This window comes from Aegilops tauschii, chromosome 1 (genome assembly GCF_002575655.3).
Source record: "Aegilops tauschii subsp. strangulata cultivar AL8/78 chromosome 1, Aet v6.0, whole genome shotgun sequence".
Classification (NCBI taxonomy): domain Eukaryota; kingdom Viridiplantae; phylum Streptophyta; class Magnoliopsida; order Poales; family Poaceae; genus Aegilops; species Aegilops tauschii.
Window position 1 is genome coordinate 14,237,191 of NC_053035.3, and position 23,831 is coordinate 14,261,021.

A 23,831-nucleotide genomic window follows, 5' to 3' on the forward strand; every position below is an offset into this window, starting at 1 on the left:
GCAGAGCAATATCACCAGTATGATTCTTGACCGGTTGAGTTGACGATTTTCTTTCACTATCGGTACCATATCAAAAGCACATAAATGAGCTGCTCAGCATTACAGGAAAGAAAGGTTTCTCGTATGAAGCTGTATGAAGCTGTTATGTCCTCTTAGTTGGGGTAGGTCCCTCCTTCTCCTTATCTCGGACCAAAACTTCGGGAAGCAGGGTGATATCTTCTGTTTTCTTCCGTCCAGGATTATTTTTTAGACTTTAAAGTAATGTATCACGTGCATTACGAGATGTCGCTGTTTGTTGTGAATTTGTGACCCCTCGTGGCGTATCGTTGTCGTGACTGCATACTCAAATTTTCGACTCGCGTTCATCTAGCATTAAACATTGTAATAAAATAATAACGCAGCTGTTGTCACTTAAGGTACCATGTTCATAGTTGACCGAATGCATCGTTCACACAACAATCAAAATGTTCCTTGCTCCCACGAGAACCTGGCCCTTGATTCAGAACACTCTCGGTTCCTGTGATTTTGCACGACTCTTCATCACTCATAAGAGCAGAGCAATATCACCAGTATGATTCTTGACCGGTTGAGTTGACGATTTTCTTTCACTATCGGTACCATATCAAAAGCACATAAATGAGCTGCTCAGCATTACAGGAAAGAAAGGTTTCTCGTATGAAGCTGTATGAAGCTGTTATGTCCTCTTAGTTGGGGTAGGTCCCTCCTTCTCCTTATCTCGGACCAAAACTTCGGGAAGCAGGGTGATATCTTCTGTTTTCTTCCGTCCAGGATTATTTTTTAGACTTTAAAGTAATGTATCACGTGCATTACGAGATGTCGCTGTTTGTTGTGAATTTGTGACCCCTCGTGGCGTATCGTTGTCGTGACTGCATACTCAAATTTTCGACTCGCGTTCATCTAGGATTAAACATTGTAATAAAATAATAACGCAGCTGTTGTCACTGAGACGCAGTTGGTGGTATAAGATTGGCACCGATAGCATGCTCTGGTCTTCTATCAAACCTTGAGAGGAAAAAAAGATTACTGGAGGGGGAAGACTGGTTATAAAAAGGATGGAAAAAATAATCATAGAAAGCGTCGACAGCAGGGATCGAGGAGGGGATGATTGATGTTCTAAAAGAAAAGGGATCACTCCAGTCTCGAGGGGAAGGCTGACAAGAAAAACGAAGATAAAAATGGAAAGAGGTAAAAAAAACTGGGAGAAGAAAAAACGTCGACAGCAGGGATCGAACCTGCGCGGGCGTAGCCCAACAGATTTCAAGTCTGTCTCCTTAACCACTCGGACATATCGACCACTGTGTGCTATTTTCCTTCAGGTACTGTAAAGACGGCATTTGTCAGTGACCAGATTTGCATGGACCAACTTTTAGCTCGTCAGGGAAGCAGCACGCGTCCTTCATCTAGAATCATCAGTTCTGTTTATTTATCATTATTATTATCGGGGGTTGAGAGTTTTGGGTTTAGAATAACGCGGCACGTGCATTGGCGATGGAGATGTGTTGGTAGCGTTATTGTTGTGGACCTGTCGAGTGTCCACCGTTGCCGTGCATCAACCACTCGTCCGTGTCCCGCTGTCCCGGTCCGATATGGATGGATTCCACGCAACGGAACAAAGAATAGTCCTAGTCCTTGATGGATCGTGGCCTGGATGTATTCCACGTGATGAAACAATAACAGCAGTAATACTACAAAATCATTTTTCGCGGTCAGATTTAGGCAGCATTTTTCATTTCATTTCACCTCACCTCGAACACAGTATCTGGGAGGGTAATACTGATACTGACATACAAGGGGTGAATTATAGACATTTTGCTTGAGCAAAAACAAACAAATCGGAGAGTGGATTTGCTGATCCGAGCTCGTTTGCTTATTCAGAAGAGAAAAAAAAGTATGTTGTAAACCTTTTAAAAAATCTGGAATAACATGCCATGTATGCATATTGGTATATACCATGTTCGTTCAAATTACGCCTTTTGTAGTCAATCGATTTTGAATTCTTTTCAACAAACTTTACACGCGGCCAGGTAGTGCCCCTTTCATCTTCAAAGGTAGATCCACAAATATTGAGGCGCATAGTCTCGCTAAGCACGCTTTCGGTCTGGATTTTGGACGCCACTTGTGGCTTATAAACCCACCAGACATTCATTGTATCCCTATGAGCTTATTTGAATAATAAAGTGTGTTTAGGCTAAAAAAAAGTTATTTTGGATTTGTCTAGAAATTTACATGCGGATGTGTATCTAAACACATTTTATACATTCGTATTTAGATAAATCTAAAACAATGGGACAGAATTAATACTACCGTTTTCCTGCCTCCGTCTCTTCCATAACCGTAACATTTACAAAAAATCCCAGTGTGTTGCAAACTGTTATTGACAAGGGTCCCAGGGGTATGCATGCATGCATGCATACATACATACATATGATTCTGGGCCACGAAATGGACTGCCCCACCGTGACAGCGACATCCAAGGACCCTTCTAGTCGACGGACGTTGCCGCGGCAAAACCGTGTCCCGTTTGGCCACTCTGCCTGTGAGATATCCGCGCAATCCGGCCAGGTAGCCGGCGTATATGCACGCAGCAAGCCGGGAAATGCCAATGGAGGCCGAGCTCCACGGAGCTTGGTATTTTAAAAGAAATAAATCAAAAGTCATATTAAAAGTTTCCTGAAAATTCAGAAAAAATCCCACAGAAACTTCTATGATTCCCACACGTACGTGCGAAAAAATTATTTGATGATTTGTAGGCTGCACAAAAGAAAAACAGTGTTCTGGCCCAGCAACAAAAAGAATTTCAGCCCATTTTAGAAATACGTTTTTGTCTTTTCTCCTGTACGTCATGTGTGAAAGTATATGGTTATGAATTGTTACACATGCGCAATACACGTGTGTGAGTGTGTACAAAAATTTTCAAAAAATTTCATTCTATGAAAATTCGTATTTTAAAAATGAGCTCTGTGGATCTCGGCCTCCAAAAGCCCTCACTCCGCTAGGAAGCGTATCTCCGGTGGATGACAGGTGAGGTCAGGGCCGCATGCTCCCGGCTGGGCGAAAAATATACTCCTTCTGTTCCATAAGTGCGTATATATAATTTTAAAAGCTACACTTCACAAATTTCAACCAAGTTTATGGAGAAAGGTATTTTTATCTATGATATCAAATATATAAAATATAAAACTACTTATTATGAATGTAATAAGACATGCTTGCCATTCTAAATGTAAATATTGTTCTTTAAAAATTTGGTCAAATTATAAAAAATTACATGCACTACATTATGAAACGGAGGGAGTAGATAGATTCATTAAAATCATGAACGATGGAGCATGATGTATATTATTTTTAGTTTCATGAGAAGGCTTCTTTGTTATCATAGCATAATGGCATAATAAAGAACACGGAAAATAACAAAAATTAAATCCATGTCTGTAGACCACCTAGCGACGACTACAAGCACTGGAACTAGCCCAAGGCGCGCCGCCGTCATCGCCCCTCGTCACCGAAACCGAACAAGCCTTTTTGTAGTAGATAGTAGGAAAGTCATTGTGCTAAGTCCCCAAACGACCAGCGCACCAGAACAACAACCGCCGCCGATGAAGAGGAGCGTAGATCGAAAGAATCCAACCTATAGACACATTAACACAGACGAATGAAAATCGGATCCACGTGGATCCACCGAAGACAAACACATCTCGGATCCCATGAGGTCCACCGTATTAGAAAACATCTTACCGTGCTCTTTTTCCGCGGACCGAAAATCATAACGCCCTTAGATTTTTCATTCTTGACTTCACACTAGTCATTTGTACGTTGTCTGAACTTTGACTTAACGCAAGTTTATTCTGGAGACAACACAAGCGCATCCAGAGGCCGAAGACGGAGGCAACACGATGAGCGGTAGCGAGGAGCGTTAGCCCCCGCGAGGCCGAGCCAGGACCATGCAGGAGGGTGCACTGGCTCATCATAAAAAATTTGATGTCTGGAGAGGTTTAGGCCCAGTTCCCCAGATCCTGGCAAAAGAACTGGGCCTTAAAGGTATGATTTGAGGTGGCAACAACACAACGATTTGGGTGTAATATGGACGCGAATTAATTTTCTACATGATATCAACGTGCATTATACGTACACATTATACCCCCCGCTGCTAAGTCGACCGATCCATTGGTATGTTACGTAGGCGCCGATCCGATGGGATCGATGGGACCGATTCGCACGTAGGCGCCGCCCGCCCCCTCCACGTGGTGGGTGGGTGGTGGACTGGTGGGCCTGGCCGACTCTGCTCGCCGTGGCGAAACCGCGTGTCCTGCCCGGCACGCACAGCACAGCTTGGCCATAGCTCAGCCCAGGTGACCGTTGCGCTCCGCAATCCATCCATCCCGATCGATATCTTCTTCCCCTCCTCTCTCGTCTCTCTTCACTTTCCCATCGGGAAAACCTCCTCCGTCTCCCTCCGCCCCTTTTAGACGGAACGGAAGCAAGCAGAGTTCCATCCAGATAGATAGATAGATATACTACTAGTGGTGGTGGCACCGGCAGCAGAGTTTGAGCCGAAGCAGAGCATCGAATCCGGGCGCGGCTGCTCGCGGACGCAACCGCCCGCCGGCAAGCAATCTGCCCCGCCACGCCAGGCCAGGCCAGGGGAAGAGACCAAGGAAGGCTGCGGGGGAAGCAAGGAAGCAGCACCACCACAGATACCAGCAGCTCCTGCTTTTTTTGGGGGGAAAAGGAACAGGCCGCCGCCGCCGGCCGCGAGGGAGATCCACGGCCCAGGTCCGCTCCTCCCCCTTCTTCTTCCTCCACCTGCTTGCTTGCTTGCTTGCTTCTTCTCCCCTCCTCCGCTCTCTCTTGCTTGGATGGATGGGATGGTAGGGCTGGAGCGCTTTCGGCGCCGCCGCCGACCAACTGTTCGTCCGATTGCCCACAAGGGACACGTACCGGTAGGTATTCGCTCCCCAGCCGCCGCAGATCCTGTGCCGCGCAACCAAAAGAGCCAATCGTTTCTCGTCCACCCCGCCCGGTAGCTGCTCGCTCCAGTTCCGCGCAGCAAATTTGGATGTTTCGTCATCTGGTACCTGCTCGCTCCAGTTCCGCGCGGCAAATTTGGAGGTCTCGTCTCGTCATCCCCCCCGCATGATTCCAGGCTCCGCGCATCATCAACAATTCATCGTCCTGTCCGCATTGCTGGAACAAGAGGAGCCAAAACAAATACGATATATTTTTTATAGTCTTTTTGTTCGCGAAATCTTAGCCGCTAAGCAACGCCGCTGGCCAGAATTATTTCCCCTTCTCCATGCGTCTACCACCACCATCTTCCATTATTATTCTCGCCAAAATCTAGACAGAAACAGGACCAAAAAAAACCCTCTTCTTCCCCCCCCCCCCCCCCCCCCCCCCCGCCCCGCTCCACCAGCACCACGTATTTTATTCCCACCTGATACGCTGCCAATAGTATATATATAGAGTGGCAAATAATAATAGTACAACTTTTCCGCTGCCGTTGCTGTCATGCAAGTCGGCAACGGACCCCTCAAGCCTCTCGCTTTCCGGGGTCAAACACACCACGCTCCGACGATTCCGGGTGGCCGGCGGGACGGCTGATACGCAAACAGCTTTGATTTAATTCACACGCCCCACAAGATAGATACTTTGATTGATCGACACAGCTTTCGATTCCGTTGCCGGTTCCTTTCCGTGCACCAGCGCCACCAGCTTGCTATCTAGTACTGTATCATCATTGGGGGTTGCTTTGCTGCCACTTGTGCTTTGCTTGCTGCTTGAACATGTGGCAGCGAGCGCCCGCCCGTTTGTCCGCCCAAATTAGTGGCCGGCATTTGTCGTCCATTCGGGCACCGAATTCTTGCGCAGTCATGCTGTGCTGGCAACTATACGGTGATGTAGATGTACAACTAAATCAGTGGACCAGACCAGAACACAATCGGTTTCATACATTTGTGGCACAATTTTATCTTCTCACAAGTGGCTAGCTATGACATTATTGCATCATATGGTTGGTTTCAGTCATTCTAACATCATACGGTCCACATGTGCAGGCCGTCTTCTCTGCCAAGCTAAGTCATCTGAAGGACAGCCATGGCTACGATCAAAGACATTGGCGTCGGGGCGGCGTTCAACATAGTGACCGCCACCATCTTCCTGCTGATATTCGCCTTCCTGCGGCTACAGCCCATCAACGACAGGATCTACTTCCCGAAATGGTACCTCAAGGGAATGCGGGACAGCCCCTCCTCCGCCGGCGCCGCCGTGACCAAGTATGTCAACCTGAACGTGCGGTCGTACCTGAAGTTCTTGAGCTGGATGCCGGCTGCTCTCAAGATGCCCGAGGAGGAGTTGATCGAGCACGCGGGCCTCGATTCCGTTGTCTATCTACGGATATACCTCACGGGGTACGTTGCTGCAGCTTTGCGCTCTTGGTGGATCTTTGCAGCCGCTCGTCTTTGTTGTTTATTCTTACTTGGTTATGATGTGATTCTTTTTGGTGCCAGCAATTTTTTTATCATTCTCAGTCTCTTAAGGCATAAACCTGGAGCATAACTACCAAATTTAGTGCTGTTTAGGTGCATGTTGCATGGGAATGATGTCTACAGGTTGCCAAATTTTACTGCTCTGCCTGTGTTGTTACTTACACTTCCAAGTCTATTAATGGGGTCACACATATCATGTGGGTTTTAATAAGCAGGTCCATTTCTGTTATACAAACATGTTTTTCCTTATTATTTTTAATTACAAAAATGGTTTAGCACTGTATTTGGAACATCAGATGGGCATATGTACATTATATTATTTATCCATTTTGCGCATAACATCCTGCATGTCAAGTAGCCCAATCTTTCGATGCCTATATGCTGACGAACTTTTAACTAATCATTTGCAGACTGAAGATATTTCTCCCGATTACGATTCTTGCTTTTGCTGTTCTGGTCCCTGTGAACTGGACCAATGATACGCTAGATGATTTGAAGGTAGTCCACAGTGATATTGACAACCTTTCAATATCCAACATACCTTATGGATCAAAGAGGTGAGCAACGGGATATGTAGCAGAAATAGTTTATTTATGTTGATTATGAAAATGCTTTGCTGATTTGTTTCATAGAAGCTGTAGATATTCAATAGTGGCGCTGGCTTGCCACAAGTAATATCTATATATGCATACAGCTTGCACCGTAGGCACATGAGTTTCTTATAGTTGCAGGATTCTTAGTGTTTATTTGGGTGAGCAATGCACCATTCTTGTGTCATTTTAGTAAGGTGCAAGCACTCTGTACAGGCTTAGCATTTAGCAACTGCCCGTCAAAAAAATAAATAAATCAAGTTATAGGAAGTTGTTCTGCTCAAAAGCATGTTGTTGCATATCAGCCACGCAACATAAATCTCCCACCCATAATTGTTAGAGGTTCTTTCATTCTTGTATGTTCATGATTATGCTCATGCTTCCATTTTTTGTGCAGGTTTATTGCTCACTTGGTTATGGCCTATGTATTTACGTTTTGGACCTGCTATGTACTTAAGAATGAGTATGAAAGAGTCGCGACTATGAGGTTGCGCTTTCTTGCTTCAGAGAAACGCCGACCGGATCAGTTCACTGTATGTATACCCATTTACCTATACTCTTCCTATTTAGTAGATTGGGATGTTTAGGGTGCTGTATGTAAGTTTGGATAACTCAAAAGGCGCTGGCAGACTAGCAAATTGTGGGGCTATAAGGATCACACACTGGATTTTTCTTCTTTGTTATTGTGTAACTTGATAAACATATTAATATTCCTATTATTTCAAAACTAGATTGTATAACTTGATAACTATTTAAATATTCCTATTATTTTAAAATTTGAAAGCAAATTCTGGAGCAGATTTTTCTGGCAAATTGTTGGTATAAAGCACCTTTGTGACTGCAACTTATACATGAGCTCAGTTTAGATCCCTTTTCTAGAAAAAAGAATGCTGCATACAGCAATAATCTCAGTAGAATGATCTTATCTAGATTAATGGTTCTCTGATTATTCTTTTGATTCTGAGTCATCAATGTATTTTTATTGTAGGTTCTTGTACGGAACATACCACCAGATCCCGATGAATCAGTTAGCGAGCTTGTGGAACATTTCTTCCTTGTCAATCATCCCGATCATTATCTGAAGCATCAGGTAATCACTAAATTTTGGAACATCTCCCATTTGAAGAATCATCTGCAAATCCAAATGTAAGGAAGTGTGCAGTGCAAAGCAATTATCAGGTTACTGATATGCTATAGCACGACATGTATGATGATATTTGGGTTCACAATTTGTTGTTTAGCTACTTAGTTAAAATAATAACTATGATTTTCCTTAAACTAATTATTGTGTTTAAGCCTTATATTGCATTTCTTTCTTGCTGAATACCTCTTCAGATGATTTATGTAGGGGACTAATCTTTTATGTCTTGTTGCTCAATAGACAGTTTACAATGCAAATAAACTTGCTGATCTGGTTGAAAAGAAGAAGAAAATGCGGAATTGGCTTGATTACTACCAAAACAAGCTTGAGCGAAAATCCAAAAGGCCAACAACTAAGGTTGGTCTGCAAATATAGTTACCCATTCATTGCTTTTTTATTGTATTCAGGGTCTGTTTTGTAATTCCTTTGCCTATCTTTGTACCTAAATTACAGACTGGCTTTCTTGGATGTTTTGGTTCTGAAGTGGATGCTATTGATCACTGCAAATCAGAGATCGAGAAGATAGGAACGGAAGTAAGTTACAAAATATGTATTCATGTAACCTTTGTACTATTCGTCTATGCATGCTGTCATTTTGACTAGATATTTAATCTTTCTTTGTTCTTTTTAAGTGTTAGGTTATCTATTGTTTACAGCTAACTGTCAGAACACAGAGTCTAATACATGACAATACACAGGAAGCTGAAGAGCGTAAGAAGGTCATGAAGGATCCCAAGTCAATTATGCCAGCATCCTTTGTTTCTTTCCGTTCACGGTGGGGTGCAGCTGTTTGTGCTCAGACACAACAGACCAGCAACCCAACCCTTTGGCTGACTGAATGGGCTCCAGAACCTCGTGATGTGTACTGGAGTAATCTATCTATTCCCTTTGTTTCCCTCACAGTCAGGAGGTTGATAATTGGCGTGGCCTTTTTCTTCCTCAACTTCTTCTATGTCATTCCAATAGCATTCGTGCAGACTCTTGCAAATCTTGAAGGCATAGAGAAGGCACTACCATTTCTAAAACCTTTAATTGAATCGTAAGTCTACTTTCACAATGTTTATTACTCCCCAGTTTCGTGGCGTCTCCATAGATTTTCCGTCATTGCTGTAGAATCAGTGTGAAAGTTTATTGTTGAGATGTCATATATATTGATGTCCTCCTGATTTCTGCTTGCCAACTATTTTCCAGACCTCCCATTAAATCATTCATCCAAGGGTTTCTTCCTGGACTAGCTCTGAAGATCTTCCTCATAGTGCTTCCAACTATACTGATGTACATGTCACAGTTTGAAGGACTAATATCACAGTCATCACTAGAGCGAAGAACTGCATCCAAGTATTTTATATTCTTGTTCTTCAATGTATTTTTGGGGAGCATCGTTACAGGATCTGCTTTGGAGCAGCTTGATACCTACCTTCATGCGTCAGCTAATGAGTATGTCCCTTACAGACACATTTACCAATTATGCACTTAGAGTAAAAGGTGTATAAATAGCACATCATTTATAAGTTTGCCGCAACATGTAGCTCATATGTGGTTGGTCAGTTGCATTTTATCTTATCTTTCCTAAGCATGACGTTGCATTTTCCGGTGATGATATTTTTTACTTCACCTTATTATGGGAGGGGAGTCCTGAACAGATTTAGCAGTGTCAGTGATAACTTTGTGGGCTGCGCATCATGATATATTAATTTTTTGGAAGAAAAATGTCCGCCTTCTTGGCTTTAATGGTACCACGACGGAATGGGGGTCTCCCGCTATGGAAAAAAAAACTATGGTTTTGCATTTGGTTACAGTTTGTGAACCCTGACCTGGCCTAGCTTCTTTTGACTTATGGAGAACTCATGTCTTAGAAACAAACATCAATTACGCTTAATGCATGATACATATTAGAATTCTCATTAACTTTCTCTAAATTAGACCCAACACATATAGTTTCTTGACATTGGCAAAGAAATTAGGTCAGTTGTGGTACCCAGCGGTAAAAGCTGGCTGGAACATCACTGTATGTAGTGACCTGTGCTAGGTGCTGCTGATGCTTTTTTACTTAACATACCAGTTATTGTTGGTATTTTTTGTTTGTGTTCGATATTGCGCACTGATCTTCAGTGTTACACTTTTTTATCATGCATCTGAAAATCTGTTCTTCACATTCCTAAATTGAATGGTGATCGCTATCTCCAGTGAGTCTAAATTGCCTCTTTTGCAGCATACCAAGGATCATTGGTGTAGCCATACCAATGAAGGCAACATTTTTCATAACATACGTAATGGTTGATGGTTGGGCTGGTGTATCTCTTGAAATATTGAGAATAAGGGCATTTGTACTATACCACCTGAAAAACTTTTTCTTGGTCAAGACGGAGAAGGACAGAGAAGAGGCAATGGATCCGGGCAGTATCTGTTTCTACTGGTCCGAGCCTCGAATACAGCTATATTTCTTGCTTGGTCTTGTGTATGCTGCAGTGACACCGCTCTTGCTACCTTTCATACTGGTATTCTTTGCGCTGGGATACGTTGTCTACCGCCACCAGGTAAAGAGCTCTTGCTACTACTTCCGAGATTTTTGGTGTTTTGATGATGGTCGAATATGATGAACCTCTGAATGTTTGGTTTCCTTACTTGATCCTACATTGTTTCAGATCATAAATGTCTACCATCAGCGGTACGAGAGTGGGGCGCAGTTCTGGCCCAACGTGCATCTACGCATAATCGTAGCCTTGATTGCATCGCAGCTGCTTCTCCTTGGGCTCTTAAGTACAAAAGGTTTGGAGGAGGCGACGCCAGTTCTCCTCGTTCTTCCCATATTAACCTTTTGGTTCCACAAGTACTGCACGCACCGGTACAAACCCGCGTTTGTGAGGAACCCGCTGCAGGTAACGTTTACACATAATCTCTCTTCGCCATCGGATTGATTTCTCCTTGTCCTCTTCGGTGCTGAGAGTCTGAAGATGTGCCGTGGTTTGCGCAGGAGGCGATGAGGAAGGACACGCTGGAGCACGCGAGGGAGCCCAACTTCGACCTCAAGTCGTACCTGGCGGACTCGTACCTGCACCCGGTGTTCAAGAGCGACGACGTCGACAAGTTCTACGTCGCCGAGGACCCCGGCGCGGAGGAGGTGATCGTGGCGACCAAGCGGCAGTCGAGGAGGACCACGCCCGTGCAGAGCAAGTATGACGGCTCCGACAGGCTATCCGTGCCGGACTCCATACCCGAAAGGTAGCACCTGGCTGGCCAGCCATGGGAGGAGTGCTATTGGTTCTTTAGGCTGTTAGCGTGTACAGAGAGAGACAGAGAGGGGGGAATGGAATTCTGCTTGATGAGATGTCACACGGCTGGGGATGTTGATTGCACTTGCAAACTTGCAATGCACACGGCACACCAGTACACCTGTTTTTCCACTAGTATCTGAACCGAATACGATCCAGAGATGCGCATTGCAGTGAGGATTGGTTTGGCGTTCACAACCGTATAGTATTATTGTGAATTGGAGAAGTTTGTGACCACTTTCATCTGTCCTATTAGAGTTTTAAAATACTAGTAAGCGTGCATGTGCAACGCACGTATATGCATTTATATGTCGGGGCGACGACCTAGAAACAATACCGGTTGAGTGTGCAAGGCGTGTTGGAGCAGTGGACGTCGAAGCGATGGCCCCAATAGCTTGGCATATAAAATGCTTCTCTTCAATTTAAAATTTGAATACACATATCTTATAGTTCCAATTCACATGTAGTTACTTGTGTTGCAATCCTACATGTGCAACAATTTGGAGAGATCAAATGACGATGGGATCTACTTGTTTGCAAACATAATTAAATAAGCATCTAATTAATTACATTCATCTTCAGGCTTTATTCTATTCTCCTATCCCCCTCTGTTTACCTGCTCACCATAATTCCCTTCGCTTCTAATCTCATCTACTTGTTGGGTTAGCCCTAGGAAATCACACATGCTATTGACAAGCATTCAAACGTTTCAACAAATATCTGTATTATAAGCATTCAAGCATTACAAAATAGTACAGTGGGGTATATCGAACATAACAGTGAACATTTTCATGCCCTGGTGATCTGATACTTTTATTTATGCTACTGTTTTACTACAATTCAAATAGGATCTGAAGGCATTAGGCATTACACAAAAACACAGAGAACTGCTATAATTTACAACAGGCTTTTGGTTTCTGGAACCATTTCATGCCCAAGTGATCTGATCCTTGTACTTTTGCTACAATGATACAGTGATACAAGTAGAATATGAAGGCATTAGGCATTACAACAAAAGGAACAGAGCTGCTATATTTACAACATGCTTTGTATTATTTTATATGGGAAAATTTTGTTTTTGCCACTCTAGATTTTGTCAATTTTTCTTATGCCACTCTAGATTTTGACATCTCGCTTTTGCCACTCTTAGTTTGTGACAATTATCACAATTGCCATTCTGTTAGGTCAATGGATGTTTTGACCAAACGGAGCAGGGAAAAGACCATATTGCCCTATGTTATTTGTTTTGCTTTTGACACTCCAGTTCTCGCCAAATATTGCTTTTGCCACTAGAGTAACATCTAATGTTACACAGTATTTTAGCATGACCTATTTGAAAATCTGACATCACACATCTTATGTTAAAAAGTTTGGCATGACCTATTTGGAAATATGACATCATAGATAATTACACAATATTTTCACACAAGTCTTGACAGTAATGGCATCATTACCAGCAACATAGTTCATAATATCAGGAAATTAGTTCATAGGAGTACACATCCATCATCTAAACTTAACAGCAAGGTTCACATGTAGTTGCATCAACTACACAACAAGGTTCATATGTAGTTGCATCAACTACACTGCAAGGTTCACAAATGCATACTGACCACCCAAAAGCAACATGTAGCTGCATCAACTAAACAACAAGGTTCACATATGCATATGGACTACCCAAAAGCAAGGCCTTTACAAGTCTACATAGTACAATGCAATAGCAAAACAACAGGGTTCACATATATGCATTGTGCTCTAGAAAGTAGCAATTCATCTCACATTTTTGGCACATGAGTGCAATCAAGCTTCTTTTTCTCTTAGTAGTATGCAACTTTGGACAAAGTGCAAGAAATGGCTACTATATTCAGCATGCAAATTCCCTTGGGTTCTGTGATTATTGTTATAATTGCTATGAACAATATGTATAATGTCATAACATATGTAGCTAGTTCAGAAAATAAATACAGAATAGTGGCAGGTTTGCATTGTTTGAGTAAGCCAACCACCATAGTATCTACAAGCGGCTCAATCAAACAAGACTATCGCAGTCCACTACACTGCTAAACAGAGCCTGAATGCACACAATTATCTCAATTCTAATCACAAATTACAGCAATTTTGGACATAGAGCAGTCACACAATTAAGCACAAAAGCAATCACACAATTAAGCTACAAAGGGAACATCAACAAGTTGAGGAAGCAGGAAGAACTTGCCCGTAAGAGAGAGGAACGAGCAGATGGGCCACTCCTACCGCCATGGCTGAAGTCGCGGCTCCCTCCATCCCGTGGGAGAGCGTTGCCTAGGGAGGCTGGAGAAGAGCGTTGCGAGGGGAGGCTGGAGAAGGAATCTCAGAGGATTCGCAGAGGGGAGTCGGGGTCGGAGACCTAGGTGGCGACGACAGGAACCCTAGATGGTGGCGGCCATTGGAGGCGGGGGTCGGGAAGGCGGCGCCGGGGAGGTCGGAGGGGGGCTTCTGGGACGTCGGAACCTTAGGTGGCGGCGGGCGCTAGAACCCTGGGTGGCGGTGGCAGGAACCCTAGGTGGTGGCGGCCATTGGAGGCAGGCGTCGAGGAGGCTAGAGAGGTCGTCTGGGAGGCCAGAGGGGGCGTCACCTTGCAGTGACCGGCGGGACGGGGACGCGGCGGTCGGAGGGCTGGGTGGCGGCGGCTACTGGAGCCGCGTGTGGCGATGGGGTCGGGTGCGGTGATGGGGTCGGGTGCGTTTTGTGTGTGGCTGTTATTTTTAGAAGAAATTGGGTTAGCTTAATTAGGACATGTTTGGGTCACTTCCAAAGTGGGCCCACAAGTCAGTAGGGGCAACCATAGTCTTTTTAGGAAATACTGACAGCACATTGTCTGGTCAACTTGCTAGGATAAACGGTCAACTCATGGATGCCTAACAAAATGGCATTTGTGATATATTGTCAACATTTAAGAGTGGCAAAAGCAAAATGTCGAAATCTAGAGTGGCATAAGGAAAATTGGCAAAATCTAGACGCAAAAACAAAGATTCCCCCTTCTTATATACTATAGTGAACATTTTCATGGCCTGGTGATCTGATACTTCTATTTCCTCTATAGTTTTACTGCGATTCAAATAGGATCTGAAGGCATTAGACATTACAAAAAAGACAGAGAATTGCAATAATGTACAACATGTTTTTGGTTTCTGGAACCATTTCATTCCCAAGTGATCTGATGCTTATACTTTCGAAGGCATTAGCAATTACAACAAAAAGGACAAAGCTGCTATAATTTACAACATGCTTTGTATGATCTCATTTCACTCCCGAAGCTGGGAGCAGAGAACAACAAAAAACAAGAGCTGAGAAAAAGTACAAGTATTCAAAGGAATAAACGAACATTGTTTACAAGTATAGTAGTTTCAGAGCTCAAATCATATATTAAAGTGCCTTCGGCCTCTGGTTAAAACACATAAAACATGCAATGCATTAGTCCAAGTACAACATCTCAACTGCTTCTCAAATAAAAAGACAAGGTATAGAGGACGGGGCGTTCACCCGTTGGCTGGGCAGCTGGGGTTGCTGTCAGCCCACCCGAGTTCGAGTCCTGACTCGGACACACGGTGCTCATGGAGTTTCTCCTATAAAAAAATGCCAACGAGGATTAGCCCATGGGTTGGTCTCATTTTTTTAAAAAGACAAGGTATACAAAGAAAAATAATATCCGCCAAGCACATATACCTATATAATATGTTGCTTCATGATAAGCATGTCCCTTTCGTAAAGAATAATATGCAGCAAGCACACTTGTATAATCTAATTATGAACAAGCAAGATCGGAAGTTGGATGAGAAAATGTTAGCTTCTGGTAGATGACTTGTTGTAGCGACTGCAGCAGAAAGAATCACTTAATCTCTGAATCCCTATAAATGGAAGATGAACTCTCTTGCATTAAAGTTGGTGAAGAAAAAGAAACAAAGAAGGGTTTAGAATGCTGTAGGAAGAATCACTTAGTATCTGAATAACTGAAATGACAGAGGAAATCTATTGCATTAAGTTGGTGAGGAAAAAGAAACAAAGAAGAGTTTACTCACTTTGAGTCGTAGATGAAGAGTGCAGAACATGCAAGCAGTATTAAGTTCACTCGTCAGGGATTGCCAGCCAGATAACAATTACCAAGTCAACCGATCTCTAATTTCGTAAGCTAGTTCTGCTAGGCATCGATCGATCATCGCCATCTCCTCAACCGTCACGTCAAACACCAAGTTGGCCTTCGTCATCCAGTAGTGGTGATCTCTAGTGCACAATTCAGATATACCTACCGGGTATCTGACTGATATACTCACATGCGAGTAAGGCTCCCAGATAACATGATCCTCATGCAAATGATCGAACTGATGAAGGACGGATAACAACTCCTCACTTGGTCATGCGTAAACTGCCTCTGCACATGGAAACATACAAACATTAGTAATACTTTTGCACATAAAGAAAGAAAGAATGAAATGAATTGTTGCACAATAGAGTTGTACCTCTACGTGACCAAACAAATCCTATAGTAGGAAAGTCGCCGAGATCTAGCCCGTAAATCCCTGCCATGTCCGCATGCCCATAAGGTATCTCCATGGAGACGCATGGTCGTCCAATAGGGAATCTCTCATATGACCATAGTTGCAACAACAGTGAAAATCCAAGCAAAGCTGATTTATTTGCCTTTCGAGTGCAAGCGTTGCACAAGCCTTTGTACGTAGCTGCTAACAAGGCAGAACCGAAACTCCTCTGCACGATGTCCCCAGGGCAACGAGCATCTATCTCTCGTGCAATACCGATGAAGCGTGCATGGACAGTGGTCACATGGTTCTCCGTGAACATCGTCTTGCTGAACAACTAGTGAATATACGCCTTTAGGCACCCATCAATCTGTGGCTCTGAGAACTGAACAGCCGGCCATCCTAACTGGACAATATGCATAGAAACCAAATAATTGTATCAACTAGTAATGAAAACTAAGTAAACACGATATGTGGAGTGTAGCGAGACGATTACCTAAAACTGGCCCAACCTTGAGAAAAGAGGCCCGTGAGGATCCTCGTCCAAGTCCTTAGCAGCCAGAAAAACAACTATGAAACGTTTGTGCATCTCTGCTAGCCAGACAACTGATGCCTATAAAGGACCTATGGTAGCACCCGCCAAAAGGAGTCCCAACAAGTAGGACACATCCTATAGAGTAGGAGCCATCTCTCCCGAAGGAAAGTGAAACATATGGGTCTCATGTCTCCATCTATCTACTAGGCATCTCTTCGTCTATTACTCTGGCAATTTCACACGAATTTTGGAGAAATCAAGGCACACAAATTAAAGAGATCAAAGGTTGGATCAACTTTGTGCAAATGATCCGGGATAAAAAGTTTCGCATCACAGTTATTGTACCAAGACATCCCTGATGAAAAGGAAAATGCATGCTCGTTACTTATGGAGAAAGAAGCATCCTGATTTCTTGTACCAAGATTTTTCTTTCTTTTTTGCCATGATCTTGTACCATGAATTGTGCATGAGATATCTGGTGGGAAATTCGATGATGCTCTTGCATAAGCATGAGATCTCTACATGCATTTTTCATAAGGAAAAATGTAACTGGGTTATTTTTATGGAATGTAACATATTTATTGAATGGATGAAATTTTCTTGCAAAACAGAGTGAAATAAAAAACATATCGTTTCTAATGTGAGAGCATCTCTAACCATCTTAGCTAGGTTTAGATCATCGTGGCCCTACCCGGTGGGAGATGACCACGTCATTAGCCACCAAATTCGCTAGGATCCTGCGGGAATTAGATCCGTAATCCGTTGAATCTGAGTGAGGTTCCTCATGAGGAATGGCATCCCGAGTGCCTTTTGATTGTTCCACGAAATTGTACAGAGAAAGATCCTGGCGGATTCTTGGATCCGACTTTTCGTAGCCCGGATCTTTTAGTACAAGTTTGTCTGGAAAAGTTTAGTGTCACTCAAAATCTTCTATCGTAAGAGGGTGACTAGTGATCCGGTCAAGCATCTATCATGGAATCCAAGTGACAAACTTGACGTTTGGACTGATTTTCTCAGGAAATGCCAATCATTATCCCGGGAGAACACCAACTTTTATCAACTCCAGATCCAAACCCGTGATTCGATGCTTTGGAACCTAGTAAAAGGCCAAAACAGAGCCATCGAATCCACCCTTTAACAAATGTTCCCAAGTGGAGCAATTCACACGCTTGGTGTGCGGCTATCGCTGATTTTGTATGGTGTGAGTGATCTCGTAGTTTTTCTTGCATTTTTATGCGATCAATATGTCATAAGATGCCCCGTGTTAGAACAAGATTTCTATCCCTTTGGATTACCTTTTCTGATGTCGTCTCTGAGTGCATCAGAGGAAATTCTTTGCATTTCCCAAAAGAATTCACGCAGTCTGATCGGGATTTGACGGGACGATTATGAAGAAGACTTTTTGATTCCCATCCTCAAATCGTGCGGACTGTAGGCGTAGTGAAGGGTGCTGATGGCGCCTTGATTAGGGTTCCCACTAACTTCACTTGCTAAAACTACTACTGCCCTGAGCGCCGTTGATATGAATGATGAACGGACGGGATCTCGCGTCGCTTGTGGCCTCCCTGCTATAAATAAAAGGAAGAATGGGTGAATCGGAAAATTCTCATTCCATTCCCAAATCTCCTCACCAAAACCGCCGCCGCACCCATCTCCTTCACCCGCTGCACTTCTCATCCTCCGCCGCCGCCATGGTCGGGGAAAAGACTCGCGAATTAGAGTTGAAGAAGATTAAGAAGATGAGGAGGGGTTCACCGTCATTCACGCCTCCGCCCTCCTGGATCCACGGTGGCCGGCCGCCGTCCACGACAACCGAAGATACAGTCCGGACATCAGGTCAAAATAGGGATGGAGGTTGCCGGCTGCCGACAACCTCCATCCCAAGTCGGCGCACTGTCGGAGAAGATGAAGTATCAGAGGATGAAACTGATGAAGATGACGAGGACGAAAGCGACAATGAAGTGGAGTATTTTCCCTCCCCAGATGCCATTCGGGAGGGTCGGACCAAGAGGAACCAGGATCCGGCTGGAGTCTCACCAACTACTCGGGCGACCAAGCGTGCCCGAGTGGAAGCAGAGCAACAAGCATCTCCTCCTCCAGCCAAACGAAAAGGATCATTTAAAGTCATAACTCAAAAACCTCGGAAGGCTGCCGCTCTGCCAAGGATGTGGAAACCAATGCCTGATGTTGCAAAGTAAGTATGCGAAATATAATCCTTAATCTAAGCATTGAAAAAAATTCTTTATCTTCTATTTATGTTTGCAGGGTTGTCCCTTCTCCAAGCTTCACCAACCAAGCAACTGAAAATACTAAGAATATATCCAAGGGGACGCTTGACACTGGTGTTGTGTCTACGAAAGGTATAACACTTTTTTAATATATCATCCGAGCAAACAAGCGAACCACCTTATGCTAACGAGAGTGTCACTTTTTAGTCGCTAGAGAAGTGAACCCTACTGTAGAGCTTGGCTCGGGCCACGAGCAAGCTCGCAATTCAGAGGAAATACCTCCAAGCCCGAGTCAAAGCTCAATCCCCATGGATACTGCTCCTGATAAATCTCCAAGTCCACCAGAGATTCAGTCGGGTGGGTCGATTCAGACACCGACTGCACCGGAGCCAATAAGCCCAAGTACAATGGCAGTGAAATCTCCTCGTCGGAATGAAACTCCATCCATTTCATCTACATCTTTCTCGCTGGCACGGTCCCTAGAGGACAAAGTGGGCGCAGGCAAGGAAGCCATGCTACAGGCCGAGCAGATGGAGACTCAGTTGAAGGAGTTGCTCATATCGAATGAAACCCTGAAGACCAACATCCGAGTAAGTAATCGAGTAAGTGTCATTTGTTTTTGTTAGGATGACCTCTCTTTAGTTAGATTTTCGAATCTAATGGAATTCCCAGAAATTTTCTACCAGTGGGGGCGCGATCAGTGCACACACTAGTTGTAGCCCTAGAGACTTCAATTGATTGCTAGCAATCGGTTGGAGTGTGAAGTAGAGATCACTCATAACTTCATAGAACAAGATTATATATTAGATCCATGACTTCTCTCAATCTGTAGGGTCCGAGTCGATTGATTTTGAATTTCTTCCAGTGAAGCACGATCAGTGCACACGCTGGGTGTAGCCTCCAAGACTCGAACCGAGTGGATTGACTTTGATATTCTTCCATGGGGGCACGATCAGTGCACTCAGTGGGTGTAGCCCCCGAGATCCTAATCGATTGATAACAATTGGTTGGAGTCTCAAGGACCAATAAGTCTTAACTTCATAGACCTAGATTGTACTTTAGATCCATGGCTTCACTCGGCCTGTGGACGAACCAAGTGGATTAATTGTTACCTTATGAAGACTAAGTTAAACCTTGTATAAGTTTAATCTTGTGCAGAAAACTTGTGAACTTGGAGCCAAATACTTAGGTTTACAGAAGGAGTTGGAGAAGGTACGCCAAGAGCTTGATGAAGAACAAGCCAAGACCATTCGGCTTGAAAAGGAGAAAATTGCTATGGAAGGTAATCTTTGCAATCTGAATGATCTTGAGCTTTGCCAATTAATTGATTTGAAATGAAGTTGATCCTAATCAGATGTGTATGCTGGAAATATCCTACTGAACAAATGATTGTGGAACTGTTTTTGCAGAATCCGTGAAGAAAACCCTGGAAGAGAAAGACACTTCTCTTGCCAAAGCCAGGGCGGAAGCTGATGCCATGACCAAGAAAGCCGATGATAGGTTGGAGGAGCTCCAAGAGGCCAGAGAGATGAATGATAACTACCTGAAGGCGGCGGAGGACATGAAGAAGCAAATCGAAGCTCTAAAAGCATCTGAGTCTGAATGGCATACCAAATATGTGAAAAGGTTTGATCTTGTAGAAATGACCAAAATGAAGTATGAAAAGGATATTGGCGAGCTCAAGAAAGGAATGTCCGACACCGAAACCTTCTTGGTGGGCCAGCTAGACGAGGTTAAGCAGAGGCTTGAGGGTAAGCATTTACTCTCTTCTCGAGTGGAATTCGCAATACTAAATCCATGGACTAATCTTTCCTTTTCTGACTGTTTTGTTTCTTTGTTATGCAGTGTTTTGTCCCGATCCGATCATGGAGGATCATAAAGTGCAGAAGGAGCTGGAGAAGGTACGCCAAGAGCTTGATGAAGAGCAAGCCAAGACAATTTGGCGTGAAAATGAGAAAACTGTTATGGAAGGTAATCTTACAATCTGCATGATCTTGAGCTTTGCCTATTAACTGATTTGAAACAAAGTTGATCCTAATCATATGCATATGCTCAAAATATCCTATTGACCAAATGATTGTGGAACTATTTTTGCAGAATTCATGAAGAAAACCCTGGAAGAGAAAAACACTGCTCTTGCCAAAGCCAGGGAGGAAGCTGATGCTATGACCAAGAAAGCCGACGATAGGTTGGAGGAGCTCCAAGAGGTCAGAGAGATGAACGATAACTACTTGAAGGCGGCGGAGGACATGAAGAAGCAAATCGAAGCTCTAAAAGCATCTGAGTCTGAATGGCATACCAAATATGTGAAAAGGTCTGATCTTGCAGAAATGACCAAAATGAAGTATGAAAAGGATCTTGGCGAGCTCAAGCAAGGAATGTCCGACACCGAAACCTTCTTGGTGGGCCAGCTAGATGAGGTTAAGCAGAGGCTTGAGGGTAAGCATTTACTCTCTTATCGAGTGGAATTCACAATACTAAATCCATGGACTAATCTTTCCTTTTTTGACTGGTTTGTTTCTCTGTTATGCAGTGTTTTGTCCTGATCCGATCATGGAGGATCATAAAGTGCAGAAGGAGCTTGAAGCATATGGTATCGACATCAAAGAAACTCCTTGGGCATCCACTCAGGTTGCTGAGGCTGTAATCCGACTAGGAGAACGAGCAGAAGCAGCAAAAAGCGTCATAGCCCAAGTGAGAAAATCCATGAAGGGCATCAATGCAACTCTGCATCCTGGAGAAGAGGTCGATGAAGCTCTACCCATTTGTTTACAACAACTTGAGCAAGTGCCTGACCGAGTATCGAGGTGTAAGAAATCTGCTGCTCGCTGTGGAGCTAATGTAGCTCTAGCTCTCACCCGGGTTCACTTCCCCGAGATAAATGAAGCGAAGTTGCAGAACATCGGCGTGGGGAATCCGGAGGGTGATAACTTTGAAGACCACATGAAAACTTTCATCGGAACCGCAAATCAGATTGCTCCCCTCATCGTCCTGGACCTGTCTGTTGAGCCAGCTAGCGTGCCAGACACCTCGGAGGAGGAGCTCGTACAAGAAGAAGAGAAAAACAAGTGAGAAGTTTGAAGTATTAAATTTGCCTCGGAATGCAGAGTGAAACTGTAAAAACTTTAAGTCCGACTGAGCAGCGAGGCTGTGAACCTTTTAATTACTTTGCTTAAGTACTTGCAATTGGATCAAGTTTTAAGTTGTTATTTTGACTTGTTTTTCTTTTATTCTTGCACAATTAGTTCTTGAGCCGATTGGATTTCTTTGGTGAATTTCTTTTAGCCAACCTAGTAGACGAGCTATGACTAAGTTGGAGATACAAAGTTCGTCCTGCATATCCAATGGGCTTACTCAAACTTTCTTGGTAAGAAAGACATAAGAACAAACAAGGGATTTGCACCCACTGGGTATAGCCAAAGAGGAGACACCCGTAGCTTTTGAGTTATGTCAAAACTAAGTGAACTGGAATCGGATCAAGATGTGAATCCTCAAGCGAGCGTAGCATCCGAGCGTGGCGTAACTGGCGGACAGTGCAGTCCTCGAACGTAGCTTAGCCCTCGAGTGTGGTACAATGTCCAAGCACGTTCGTTGGCATGTGAAGACAGGCACTCAGGCCTTTCCTTCATTCCCCTTGACTCCTTGACCATTCTGAATGAATTCAAGCACGTTCGCTTACAATGTCCAAGCATACTCGAGGAGTAATAGATCCTTCTTTTATTGCATATTACACTGTATGAATTCTATTTCAGCACTAGTTAGTTTATCGGTATCAGTTTCCTTGTGCGACGGAGGAGGGAGGCCGAGGGTACTTGACGCAGAAGGCGCAGCTGCACCCCAAGGCGGCGCACGCGCCCAACCCGCCGTACTGCCTCCGGCACTCCGCCTCGCAGTTCCGGGGCTCACACGCCTCGCCCCGCCCGATCACCGTCCCCGAGCAGTCCGCCGCCGGCACCACGACGCCGTCACCTTCTGCCGCAGACGCCGTGCGTCGTGTACCACCTGATGATAGCAGCATGAGGGCTAGGGAGGCCAGGAGCAGGGCCTGTGTGGTCTTCATGCTAATAATCCCCCCGGATGCAGATTGTTTCCTTTTCTTCTCTCTTTTTGAGATGGATGCAGATTGCTGCTGCTGTGGCGAAGGACAAGGTACGTTTATATAGTGGAGGTGCCATTACTAATTGCTTTGATTTTTTGGATAGATAACTATTCATCAGCATCAACATCTATAAAGTGTAGACAAGAGAAAACATGTAGATGATCTACAGGAAATCTTGCAGCAGAGTGCACGATCATCTGATTACATATTTACGCGTGCAACCGATAGAAACACAGTACATGCATTTTTATTTTGAGAATCAAAGCAGAGTACATGCATGTGTGTCATGTCTCTGTACATGCATGGGGCGTATTGGGCATGGTGGACATGGATTGCTGGCACTGATTGTAGACTACCAACACATGTCCATCGCCAGCCAATGCATGTGCCTGATAAATAAATAAACAAAAACTCATGATTCTAGATGAACGACACGTATCCTTCCATGACAAGTTGAAAAATTGATCCACACAAATCTGTGTCACTGACAGGTATGGATGCTATAGATGAAAGCAGGAAGAAATTCAAACAGAGAATGTCGATATGTCCGAGTGGTTAAGGAGACAGACTTGAAATCTGTTGGGCTACGCCCGCGCAGGTTCGATCCCTGCTGTCGACGTTTTTTCTTCTCCCAGTTTTTTTTACCTCTTTCCATTTTTATCTTCGTTTTTCTTGTCAGCCTTCCCCTCGAGACTGGAGTGATCCCTTTTCTTTTAGATCATCAATCATCCCCTCCTCTAATATTCCAAGTGTTGGAATATAAACCATTGCTCTCTTCTCTCTTCCCGTCAGCAACTATGGCGTTCGCGGGCGTTTGAGGGTCAGATTTGTCCACACCCATGAAATCCACGAGAACGTTTATTCCACTCATGAACATTGGCACATGCACATACGCAGGGACGTACATCGGCACATGCATGCATGCTGTGGCGCGTGATACACGAGG

General features: G+C 44.0%; 2 protein-coding genes and 2 non-coding genes across 4 annotated transcripts; 3 read left to right on the forward strand and 1 right to left on the reverse strand.

The window, feature by feature from the left end:
- Window positions 1-1,232: 1,232 nt before the first annotated feature.
- Window positions 1,233-1,314, reverse strand: TRNAS-UGA (transfer RNA serine (anticodon UGA)). Its single transcript has one exon. It is a non-coding gene; the product is annotated as a tRNA-Ser (tRNA).
- Window positions 1,315-4,327: 3,013 nt separating this feature from the next.
- LOC109781624 (CSC1-like protein At3g21620) lies at window positions 4,328-11,746 on the forward strand. Its single transcript, XM_020340212.4, has 12 exons — window positions 4,328-4,794; window positions 6,075-6,428; window positions 6,917-7,063; window positions 7,494-7,629; window positions 8,085-8,186; window positions 8,478-8,594; window positions 8,691-8,771; window positions 8,936-9,276; window positions 9,429-9,674; window positions 10,450-10,774; window positions 10,883-11,116; window positions 11,212-11,746. Exons 2-12 carry the CDS (start codon window positions 6,115-6,117, stop codon window positions 11,461-11,463), a joined length of 2,295 nt encoding a protein of 764 aa, XP_020195801.1. The 5' UTR covers window positions 4,328-4,794; window positions 6,075-6,114; the 3' UTR covers window positions 11,464-11,746.
- Window positions 11,747-18,192: 6,446 nt separating this feature from the next.
- LOC109781621 (uncharacterized) lies at window positions 18,193-21,995 on the forward strand. Its single transcript, XM_040395903.3, has 8 exons — window positions 18,193-18,752; window positions 18,824-18,918; window positions 18,994-19,376; window positions 19,945-20,068; window positions 20,196-20,537; window positions 20,632-20,757; window positions 20,884-21,225; window positions 21,320-21,995. Exons 1-8 carry the CDS (start codon window positions 18,250-18,252, stop codon window positions 21,856-21,858), a joined length of 2,454 nt encoding a protein of 817 aa, XP_040251837.2. The 5' UTR covers window positions 18,193-18,249; the 3' UTR covers window positions 21,859-21,995.
- Window positions 21,996-23,422: 1,427 nt separating this feature from the next.
- Window positions 23,423-23,504, forward strand: TRNAS-UGA (transfer RNA serine (anticodon UGA)). The gene has a single exon. It is a non-coding gene; the product is annotated as a tRNA-Ser (tRNA).
- Window positions 23,505-23,831: the final 327 nt, after the last annotated feature.